Source organism: Rhinolophus ferrumequinum, chromosome 2 (genome assembly GCF_004115265.2).
Source record: "Rhinolophus ferrumequinum isolate MPI-CBG mRhiFer1 chromosome 2, mRhiFer1_v1.p, whole genome shotgun sequence".
In the NCBI taxonomy this organism is placed as follows: domain Eukaryota; kingdom Metazoa; phylum Chordata; class Mammalia; order Chiroptera; family Rhinolophidae; genus Rhinolophus; species Rhinolophus ferrumequinum.
In genome coordinates this window covers 12,055,265-12,067,937 of record NC_046285.1, presented here as the reverse complement: position 1 = coordinate 12,067,937, position 12,673 = coordinate 12,055,265, and the positions used below count along the sequence as shown (strand labels likewise).

General features: G+C 35.4%; 1 protein-coding gene across 1 annotated transcript; it reads left to right on the top strand.

Annotated features, from left to right (window-relative positions):
• Window positions 1-290: 290 nt before the first annotated feature.
• RBM11 (RNA binding motif protein 11) lies at window positions 291-11,489 on the top strand. Its single transcript, XM_033121256.1, has 5 exons — window positions 291-438; window positions 3,643-3,805; window positions 5,500-5,572; window positions 6,745-6,841; window positions 8,493-11,489. Exons 1-5 carry the CDS (start codon window positions 343-345, stop codon window positions 8,775-8,777), a joined length of 714 nt encoding a protein of 237 aa, XP_032977147.1. The 5' UTR covers window positions 291-342; the 3' UTR covers window positions 8,778-11,489.
• Window positions 11,490-12,673: the final 1,184 nt, after the last annotated feature.

Sequence of the window (12,673 nt, the reverse complement as noted above, 5' to 3'; positions counted from 1 at the left end):
ATGATCTCTAGAGACACACGCATTTTATTTAAAATGTTAGTTGAATAAATCCAGAATTAATAATATCCTGGCCGGAAAAAGGGAAGATACTCCACAAGCAAGAAGGCAAAGCCCTAACCTGTCTCACTCTCATTTCCCACGATCCCAGCCAAATCCTGGGTTGGCGACGGCGCGGTGGGCGGGCCCCGTGAGGCGCCAGGAGGCGTGGCTCCGCAGCCTCGTTGGGCGCCGGGCGCGCGCGCCCCCATCGTCCGCCCCACCCCCTCGCCCGGCGGCGCAGTAAAGCGGAGGAGGGCGGGGCCTCGGCGCCTTCTCCTCGGTCCTGGGGCCAAGACTAGAGGAATGTTCCCTGCACAGGAGGAGGCCGACAGAACGGTGTTTGTGGGGAATTTAGAGGCCCGTGTACGGGAGGAGATCCTTTACGAGCTGTTCCTTCAGGTACCGTCGGTGGGGAAGGGGCAGTGGAGGCGACGGGGCGCGTCAAGCCTGAAGCGCAGCCGGAGTGGCGGGGCCCCCCTGGACCATTCGGAGCCCGGCCCCCTTGCCGCGCGTTTACCCCGAGCTTTGGTTTTAATAGAGTTCCGCCTTGGCGCACCTGTGTCCAGGTGAGCTGCTGGGTAGTGATGTAACGTAATGTGATCCCAGCCCTAGTGCAGAGCCCTGGGGATGGCTCCGCCCTCAGTGAGGGCCTCGCCGAAGCTGCCTGGGCCTTGGGGGTGCTCAGGCAAAACGGAAAAGAGCTGTGTCACTGTCTGCCTTCAGGTGATAAACACCCTCACACCTACCAGCCCGCAACATGAGCGCTATGCATTTTTCAGTGTTTCCCTCTCTGTTACTTTCCCCCCCCCGGACCGTTTTATGGGGCTGGTGTTTCTACTCCAGCGTGATGAATGAGATTTGAGATGATTTGGGCAGCCAAAGCGTGACTTTGACCAATTAATTCTCTGGCCAGTTCCCTGATTTCGTCCTCAGCCGACTTTCCGGAAACTTTCCAGACCAGGTACCTCCTGGATCAACCCTCTTGTCTCCTGTAAACACTCGTCTATTGTACACACCTAGGTCTCAGTTGCTAAAGAGATATCCTCCTTCAGCCGTTCATCTAACCATTTAATGGTCCAACGTGGCATGGCACATACTAAGTAAGGTACTGGGCATACAAATTTAAGAGCCAGACTTGAGTCTTTCTTAAATGGGAAATTTTAAAGTAATTACCATAGTTGAAGATAATCCACAAAACAGACGTTACACATTATAACAAAGTTGTTTCGAGTGTGAGTTCTGATGTCCGCAATGTACCTTTGGGCAAGTAAGTCAATATTTCAGTGCCTCAGTTTCCTCGAATGTCAAATGGGAGCAATAATATCTACAATATGATGTGTGAAGATTAAATACACTAATCCAGGTAAAACAGAACTGAGCCTGACGCTTATTGTTTGCTGCTGCTGCTACTACTAATAGTTATATTAATACTAACATGAAGATAAAGTGTGATATCCCCCTGTCAGAAAAAGGGCAAGTTCCAAGACTGACAATAGCAAAGCTAAATTTCCAGAAGTATGAGTACCAACCATGAAAGGAGTTATTTATGTAGTGTTTGAAAGGCCCTACCTTTGTCTCTGAACTAAAGCACCCCTCTGTTAATTATAGATGCAGACAATTTGATAGAGACAATCCCTTCTGGTACCACAGTTTCCTGTCTTGCACATAAAATTTTTATTTGAAAAATATTGTTGAAGTTAAGGCTTTTATGCTTACCCTTCTAATAATTTGCCATCCTTTAAAACGTGCTCCTTTTTAATCTGTTCAAATACTTGTATTTTCCTATAGTTATTTTCCCCCAATATCATTTGAAACTTGTTACTCTAAAAAAAAAAAAAGGGGGAAGAAAAAGCTTAATCGTTTTTGTTTTTTTTCCAGAAGGCTTCTGCTAAGTCTCCAAAACCAAAGTGAAGGGGAGTTGGGGAGGATAAGGGACGGAGGCGCGCTCATGCACATATTAGTTCTGTGCAATAGGGACTCCTCAGTTATGTGGATCTATAAGACCATATATCTACTATAGTCTCATTTTTTGTGATTTCTACATAAACAAAATGTTCATCTCTTCTAACAGATAGGTAATCAAGCACATTTTTATTTTTGCCTAGGTCGTATATTCTGGAAGAATGTGCTAAAATGAGGTATCTTTTAAAGGCTTCAACCCAACAAAACCCAGCAAATCTTGACAACGGCAACACTGTTTATGTGTTTTATTTATCCTGATTTAGAAAGACTATAAGCTGATGTGATTGTTGCTACAAGCAAGTCTCTTACTGAATTTTATCTTTAAAAATGCTTTGGCATATCTTTGAATTTGTAAAATTCAGAGAGCATTTAACATTCTGTCCATTTGTGATTTCATATATTTAATATCAGGAGTGGAAAAATACTGATTAACATTGGTTTTACTATACATTTATCCTAGTGTCTTTCAAATTTCTGATTATCCTTTGAAGTGAGGAAGTAAGGTTTAATATCTTTGTACTTTTAACTAAGGAATACAGGAGTAGAGATTTCGAGGGGAAAAATAACGAATTCACTTTCAAATACGCTGAGTTTGAAGTACAGTAACATGGAAGTCTCTAGGAGACTGTTCCATGAAAGAGACATGCATGAGTAGGAAACATAGATTTGTTGGTGAAGTGGTCCTTGAAACCAGAAGGGAGGATGAGCTAGTCCCTGAGAAAGCAACAAATGAAAAGAGAAAGACCGAATCCTAAAATACAACATCATTTTAAAGATGATAATTAATATTTTTCTTTAGATAAAAAGCAATTTCTTAATACTATATTTATCCATCACTACAGAGCAAAGCAATCAATCCTTTAATGATTATACAAAGTCTGAGCCATTCATTATTAAACCTTAGCTGTTTATAAATCTTTGTGAGTGCCTCCTCTGATCATTATCATGGTGAAGATACAAATATTTTCTTAGTTGTAATTAACACTTTTTTTAATATTTGACTGCGTGTAGACTCTGTATTGCTAATTATAAGTTTTATTATTGATGCAATCTGAATATTTTCAATATATGGTATTTTATTCCATTTTAATAATACACCATAGAATAGTCTCCAGTTGAATGTAAAACCTTTCTGATTTTTCACTATTATAAATAATGCACCTACTTATAAGTGATAAATATATTAAAACGTTTCTTGACAAAAAAAAAATCTGGCAGTGATTTAATATTACCAGTTTTTTTGGTCATAACCAACATTGGTTTTGTCATTTCAATTTATTTTTGAGTTGTATACACTGTTATTACGTAAGAGACACATAGCATTTTAATTTTAGATTTAAATGCTCTCTAAATTTTTTTGTTAAGCCTAACAGAAGGGTAACAGAGATTTCCTTTTAAAATTTGGACGTATTAGAATTGCCTGTTCTTAACACCATGAATGTTTCTTGATGAGATAGAAAATATGAAGAAAGTGTGTTGAAGTGTAATATTTAGTGTTAGGAAAGTACATTATATTAGAGCTACATAAAGATACTATTGCTAACAGATTTTTTAGGCTAAAGTTGAATATACTTGATTTATCCAACTGTAAAAAAAAAAAATCTTTGATTTATGAGAAAATAATTTTTAAGTTTCTTATAGGCTGGGCCATTAACCAAAGTGACTATATGCAAAGACAAAGACGGAAAGCCGAAGTCTTTTGGATTTGTCTGCTTTAAACATCCAGAATCGGTGTCTTATGCCATAGCTTTGCTGAATGGAATTCGTTTATATGGAAGACCAATTAATGTGCAGTATCGATTTGGTAGGTCCTATAAGTGATAAGTCTTCCAAGTGTGTTCTGTTGGTGGTGGTGTTTTCAGAAGTGTAAGCATTTTGTTTTCTATATAGCATTAGACCAAAAAAGTGCCCCTGTGCTGTCTATTAAATTATCTCAGAACACATGTCTAATTCATAATGGTATATAATTAATTAGCATTGCCAGTTACATGGCCAACCCTATTGCATCTCTTCTGTATTAAAAATTTTAATGTTCTATGTTAGTATCAGCCAGCAAGTATCTATGATATTTGCTATTGGCTGTTATAAATGAAGCAAATATAAATGAACTGGGGACACACAACTATAGCTTTTATATAGCAAGGCTATTTGCTGATCTTGTCATTGCTAATGTATGGTATCAAATACCTACTATTTGGAAGACAGAGTGGGTGACTTAGTCCTACTCCTAGGGGAATCATGATATATATAATATATACATATATATCATGTTTCCCTGAAAAATAAGACAGGGTCTTATACCGTATTTCCCCAAAAATGAGACCTGGTCTTACGTTAATTTTTGCTCCAAAAGACACATTAGGGCATATTTTCAGGGGATGTCTTATTTTTTCATGTACAGCAATCTACATTTATTCAAATACAGTCATGTCATCTTCTGGAACATCATCATAATGTACTAAATGTGTCCGTCTGGCCAACGATCTTAACTGGGGCTTATTTTCGGGGAAACATGGTATATATAATATCTGTTATATACATATATATATATAATAGATAGTATATATACATATAATATATATACATATATACTGTATGTATATATATTATATGTATGTATATATATGTTCCTCTGGATCTAAGCCACTGTAAGAACAGCTGGCCAACGGCTGCTGCAAAGTGACCATAGTGGTGGAGGAAAACTTCCTGACATGAATGGCCTTCTCCTGCACACACGTCAAGAACTGATCATCTTTAATTAGAGAACATTGTACTAATACTCTAGCACTGTCATGCTTAGAGAGACTAATAGAAGCAATGCTTATGCTTATGCTGCAGTGCTTGCAATACTTATGTTGCCTCCCTCCCCTAAATAATTCAAGTTATTGATAGATCCCTTGTTTGTTTTTTATTCGTACTATACTAAAGACAAACAAGAATGACAAAACAATGCCTTGTTGCAAAGGAAAAGTGCTTCTCTTTGAGTTTCTTTTTCTTTTAATGTCTTCGCAAAGAACATTGGCTATACCATGCTTTCAGATACTGTCCAGTTAACTCATACATGGGCCAGGACGGTATGTCCTGACACTTCCTAGCCAACTGCATAGCATCCTCTGTAATCTTGCATTGTTTTTTGTCAGTGCAGTTTAAATAACCCATGCCTTTTGCATGGAGGCAAATAACACTGAATATTTACCATTTTTAGTTCACAGGTATGTAGAACAAAATGTTGTGTATCTTATATGGTCCCATGTCCATATAATTGTTTTGTAGAGCCATTCCTTTGGACAATCCTTGATTGTATTTCAGTCATTTATAATAATATAAACAATCTATAAATATTACTTTGGAGACCAAAGACATATTCATGTATCTTATAGGAGTTTAGAATTTTAATCAATACTACATTCTCTTGGGTTTGGAGTTTTTTTTATGGTTTAATGTTAGAACTCAAAAAAATTGTACCATGAAGTAATCTGTTATTGTTTATTTTTAAAGGGAGTTCTCGCTCTTCTGAACCAGCTAACCAAAGTTTTGAGAGCTGTGTTAAGATAAATTCACACAGCTACAGGTAATTAAAATATTTTTTTTCATGAAGGTAAAGAAAATAAACACACTCATGTGCCAGGAGGAGTTTTTATACATTCTGGACAATTGTAAACCTTACCATTTAGACATAGGATAAAATTAAGGAATTCTTTTTTTTCTGAAACCATGAAAAGTGACAGGAAATACTTTCTTTTAAGTTCAGTCATATTATTTTCAGCAATAGGTAGGAGAGATTTGTATTTCTTGTGTTCTTTATATAGTTTATTGTGTTTTTATAGATGTTAAATCATTTACACATCTAAGATCTTGTGATGAATCATAGAGATACTATCATTCAGGCTTCTGTGCCACTACTCTCACCACTTATAAATGGGATCTCTGCCTCTTCCTCTGACTGCTTCCTGTTCTCCTACCCTCCTCTTTATCTCTATCTGCTTATGTTAATTTCACCCTTCCCACAATACACTATCTGGACTAAGGCTTAGTAGTATTAGCTTTAAAATTGTGGAATACTATGGGCAAGTAGACTAATGAAGACTAGCTGTAGACTCTAGCAAGTATTTATAACATTGGAATTTATTGAACATCTCCATAGAACAAAACATTATACTTTTTTAAATGAAATTTTAGGCCACTGCAGTTTTTAAATTAGGTATTCTTAGTATGTAGAAGAAATCAGCAAATATGTGTTCATGTTAACATCAGCAGTCCATTTCGGAAAGAGTATAATTTATATAAGCAGTATATAAATTATATAAAAAATATCTTCAAAAATAAACTGAGGAACATGGCTACCTGTCTTTCACTTTTTATATCTATAAAAGATTGAATGTACCCTTGGTGATTGATAATGACTTGCTCTGCTGTCTTCGTATCTAAGTGTTTCTTTGTCTTATGTAACTATAACATTGCTTATCATTTTCCTATCAGAATGCCAAATGTGACTAAATATTGAGATATCAATATGTAGTAATTAATAAGACTTAAGGTACTGCTGTTTCACTACATTATCAGTATAACAACTGATTAGTTGTGTATGTGTGTTTAAAGTTAATTAATCGTAACTGAGCTCTCTTAGAGAAGCTTTTTTTTTTAATTACTAAGAGATGTCTTTTTTTTTTTAAGCGAAAGGGACATTTTGGGGTAGGAATTTTAACTTTTTATTACGTTTTTTGTTTGTTTATCTCTCCAAAGAAATGAAGAAGTCGTGGGCAGATCTTCCTTTCCCATGCAGTTCTTTCCAACTAATAATGCAGCTTTACCTCAAGAATACTTTTGCTTTCAGCGGATGGTAAGTTTGGTATGCCTTTTGTCCAATATACAATATGATACAAACTATGAAGAATATGAAAACGGTATTAAACTTAATGATGCTCAAATCTAAACCTGAGATGAAGACAAAAGCTTCTCTACGCCTTTCCCCCAGTGGCAGTCAGCTCTACTCCCGTCATCTTAAATCCCATACATATACCTAAGCAACCAGCTAGTGCTTCAACAACAAAGGGGTGGCTAGGAGTGATGACGCACTGTGACCCAAGTAAAGTTTGAGTAGAGAGTTATTTAAATAACTATTTTGAAATACATTTTTCAGAATTGAATAATTTCATTCAGTGAAACATTTTTATATAATGTAAACATCAATCACAAATATACTGCTTTTGGACATGGATTTAATTTTTTTTTTTTTTTTTTTTTTTTTTTTTAACTAAAGGCAAAAAGTCTCAGTGTAGAAAACTACATTATTTCCAAAGACTCTCAAAAATATGTTTCTGGCCTAGAAATCTTAATTATGCTCTTTATTATTAAAAAGGAACTTAGGAAATTGTTTTCTTCCCGACTCCTCATTTTATACATAACATTGAGGTCCAGGAATATTAATCAACAAGCCCAAGATTGTGCACATTGTTAGTGACAGATGTGGGACTAGCACACAGGTATTCTGATTCACAGGGTGGGATTTTCAAACATCCAACATGCATGTGAGCTTTAGGTTTTTCAAATTGCCATTTTCACTTTTGAAAAACTTAAGGAAAATTGATAATTTAACTTTTGGAAAAAACTTTTCTTTGTTACAGTGAGATAGTAATAAACAACCAGTTCTCATCTGAAAATGTCAATATCTTTCCAGCATTTTTTATCTTTGATGAGAAGTACACACTCACATTCACTCACTCTTACGTTATCTCTATTAATCTTTAATATACTTCCAATAGTTAGAAATTTGAGTTAAAAACTTTAAAAACAAAGACATTTCTCTCTGTCATAACTATTGATAATCATGCTATACAATACGGTGGCTGTTAGCCACATGTGAGACTAAGAAACTGAGTTTTTAATTTTAATTAATTTAAATTAAAACTTAAAAATATTTAATTCAGTTATTGGAAAACTTTTACATATATTTGAAAGAACTTGTGTATGTGTATTTACTTTCTCAACTGTAAATTCTATGCAATGTAAATTAAGATCAAGTATTTTCTATGAAAATTTACCATCCAAATTGAGTTATGCTGTAAGTATAAAATGCACACCAGATTTTGAAGACTTAGTATGAAAATAGAAAGTAAAATATCTCATTAATAATTTTTATATTGGTTAGATGTTGAAATGACAATATTTTGAGATAAATAAAATACATTATTTAATTGCACCTGTTTCTCTTTTATTTTTGTATTGTGGCTACTTAAAGATTTAAAACTACTTATATGGCTTGCATTATATTTCTGTAGGACAGCACTAATCTGAATTGCAGTAAAGCTATATACTACCTTGAATCTGTATGTCAGCCATTTAAGGAAACTACCACGTCCCTGCTTTGAAAAGTCACTGCCTTATACTAACGCATGATTTGGTTTGTTCATAGTTATTTGTGTAACGCATGTAAACTATAAACTTTTGGGGCTTGTTTTCTGTACCTTTTCACTGTCTCTTTTTCATACCAGTGGCATGCGTATAACCCAGCACTGCAGCTTCCTTACTGTGAGATGACAGCACCACTTCCTAATAACACATCTGTGTCTCCCTCACTAAATCGTGTTCCAAATCTAGAGGCTGGACCCAGCTCCTATGAATGGACTCACCAACAACCACGTGACCCTGACCTTTATCAGATGAATAAACGAAAGAGGCAAAAACAAACCAGTGATAGTGATAGTAGTACAGAAAACAATAGAGGAAGTGAATATAGTCAAAAGTTCCAAAAGTGTAAGAAGAAGAAAAGATATTAGTATTACATTTAAATGAAATTTATCTATACTTGTCTTAATGCTCTTAAAAGAAAAAAAAATCTGTATTGTACTAAATGACCAAGTTCATGGCTTTCTTGTCTTTTTTGAAATATATAATACTATAATATCTGATTTGCTATTGAATTTTTGTCTTGAATGACAGAAACTTAAAAATAATATACTACGTTTTGTATTTGTAATGGTACTGTTGACATATTGTTAACGAGAAATACATTTTGAGTTGTTACATTTTAGTACTGATGATGAAATTGCACTATACTGTCAAAAGTCATTTAGCACTTGTGGATAAGGCACAATGCTCTCCTCCAATGTCACCTATATGGAGTAGTGGGTTTTTCTGAATGAAACTAGTGCAAATATTTGAGTTGTGTGCCGTTTCCAACAGAGGGAAGAAGCAAGCTTTAGTTTCCTTTATTAACATTTTATGTTTTATGTCTAAATATGTTATTTCTGAGCCTTACCTCTCCTACAGGTTTATTTCATAAAACGAGGATATATAACAGTGGTACCAAAGGAAAGATGATTTATACAATTGTATATATAAATATGAATGTCTCCTTTCACTTATTAATTTTATTTCACAAAAACACATGACTGTCAGAATTTATTATCCACCTCTTTTGCTAACTGGGTTGGAGAGGGTATGTGTGACATATTTAAGACTTGATAATGGAAAATAAATAGAATGGTATTTCATTAATGTATGATATTATAATATTTAATATATACCATCAAATCAAGTTTCTTATTTCTTATGTATGATATTATAATATTTAATATATACCATCAAATCAAGTTTCTTATTTCTGGCTCATTTATTTTTAGAAGATAGACTACGTATAAATTACTTGTTTATTTGGAAATATTTTGTTAACTTTGTAGCTCATCATAAACTAAAATTTGTAAAATGTATTTACTAAAGCTAATGAAAGAATCATGCAACTTCATTAGGAGTTACCCACCCAAGTCAACAGGAAAAGCTATGCTTGGATATTTCTTTTACATATTGCATAGCACTTTATAGATGTCTATTATTTAAAATAATAAAGATGTTTTTAGCAAAATGAGTAGCTGAATTTAACTTTTGGTTGTAAATATACAGTGCAGTCACGTTTTAAATGTAATTATTAGAGTATTTCCATCTGATCATCATGAAAACTAAATTCGGCTTGGTGTAACTTGATCTATATATTTTCATGTTCGTAAATATTCAAATTAAAATAGATGACATCTTTTCTTTTTAAATTCAGTTTTGCAATTTAGAATTATGCCAAAGGAAAAATAAATTTCTGTGTAAATAGAAAATAATACATAAACGCATTAACTTCACCTCAGCCTTTTCTTCAATTCTTATATCTTACAGTTCACCTTAGCTGTAAATTATTTCTGTGTGATTGGCATTATAGGAAATACATACATGAGAAGTGTCTCTTAGCAAGTAAGAGTGGTATATTTGTAAGAAAATTGTCTTGAAATACTGTTACACAAACTAAAATCTTTGAACTGCAAGGAACGTGCAACTTTTTTCATCACAAGCAGAAATTCCCTCAATATCAACTTAGCAAGTCAACCAATTCGAACCAAACAGAAGGCAAATTTATCTATTACCCCAGTGTCTTTCATTGTTAAAAATATCAAATATAATCTACAATCCTGTACAATTTTAAATTACCGATTTTCCCAACACTGTTTTTGAGTTAAAATTTATTGAATTATTTACCTTAAAGGGTATTGTTCTTAAAATTTTAATTCTCCACTCTCAAAAATCTATTTTTAAGTATGTAATGTATACATTCTACTTCAAATGCTAGAAGACACTTGGAATTTGAGAACAAAGTGAGTTCATCTTTTCATTCTCATATTCACTATTTTTTTAGTGAGTTTCTGTAATGCATCAAGCAGTAGAAAAACAAGAGAAAAATTATTTAGAATTAAAGTTGGTCCAAATGATGAGTGCAAAACACACCCTTGAAATCTTTAAGTGTTCATATTCTACCTTCATTTTCTGTTTCCATACATCCTAGTAAAGCCAGTTACATCAGAATTAAGTCTGGTTCTCATTGATTTATTTCCCATTAAGAAAAGTGAATAGATAGTCTGGGTTTGATTTTGGTTAAAATGAGCTAATCTATAAATCTCTATAAAAAGTATATTTTACTGGAAGAAGTTCAAAAAAAAAAATATTTTTAACAGAATGAAAACTACCTTTACACCTCAAGCCCAGGGAAGTTGAGTGAGCACGTGAGCTCAGCTGTTCCAGTTTGTACTAAGAAATATTTTCTGAGGTTGTTAGTCATGTTGTTATTCTGCCTGATCAGAATCTTCTACAAGGTCAAACGCAGCCTCAGTTGTGGACTAAGTAGTAAGTCTCTATTCCCAATCATGCCCAACCTGCATGTTACTTCACGTGCATGCAAAAACTTGTTTCAGCAAGGAAGACAAGTGATCTATTATCTGGTTCCTGGTAAAATTTCGTTTTGAGCTTCCAACACCATCTTGTTATAATCGTCAACAGGTTTTATAAAGATTAAGAAACACGTGCTACTGGCAGTTAATTAAGGAATATAACCAGTATGTAAGGATACAAACTAACATATTTCCTGAGTTGTGAGCCCTGAGAAAGATTGAGCCAAACAAGCCTATATAATATCATTTACTACAAGGAACCTGGGTCTAATAATAATTGGCTCAACTATTTGAACTTCTGTCGTATGGGGCATCCTGCGGGGTCTCTGCTCCCGCTCCCCACATAAGAACGCAGGATGTGGCTAGGCCAAAAAGGAACAGCCATGGAGCCATAGGTAGGGGAGTCATACCACTATAGTCTCACTGGAGGCTGGATTCACACGACGTGTGACCTGCTGTCTGCTTTTCTGCCAACCGACCGACTCCCACTCCCCAGCGCAGCCGCGGCAGTTATATCAGTAGCCAATTGGCTACCCAGCTATAGCTGATGGCCAACTAGCCACAGCCGATGGCCATCCACTACCCGAGTCAGCACCTTTCTATGTGAGGCCGAGAGCCTGGAAACTGCTCTCTGGGGCTTTGTCCCCAAAACTCGTTTGGGAAACTTAATAAATGAAAACATACTTTAAATGGATAATGTTGATCAGTCTAAGACACTTATTTGAATCCTAATAATTAATGCATTTGCTTCTATTTCTATATGAGAAAAATAGTAACATGCTGAATAGGAAAATAAGCCTCACCCCAGCTGCTTACCCCAGCCTGACAGCATCCTCATTGATTTTATCCCACCTCCAAGTTAATCATAAAAGAAACATTGCAGACTCTCCTGCATACTAATCAAAACCCTGGGAGTTATTCTACACAATTCCCTTTGCTTCACTTCTAAGTGGTCATTAGCTGCTCCTTGTGACCTTGTTCAGGTTTTCCTCATTCCTGCTTGGGGTATTCATCAAGCAAATCAACAATGAATACCATTCTTTTAAACACAGATGTTGGTGCTGGGGCTGCATCACTGAAAAAGTATGGTCCCAGCATTCAAGGAGCTTACGGTCTACTGGCATAGATGGACAGAGAGAAAGGTGATTTCCGGATAACGTTATAACATAATAGAGGCAACACACGGGGTGCAGTGTGAATGCATGAGAGTCTTCTTTCCTCAAAATAAATCCTGGGAGGAGGGAGCCAATGCCCTGAATACACAGGGTAAAAAAGGGTGGGATGGGGGAGAATCTAGCAGTCCCAAAAGCGTTCTAAACTGACTGAACTGTTGTCTCGTTTTCAACCCTGTTGTCACCCCTCCTTGGAGGGGGTGGCTCCCAGTTTTAAGTTAGCACGAGTAAAATGGTTTGCCTTTTATCAGTATCACCCCTTCCTCTTGAAGATACAGGGGCTTGGGTTATGGCAAT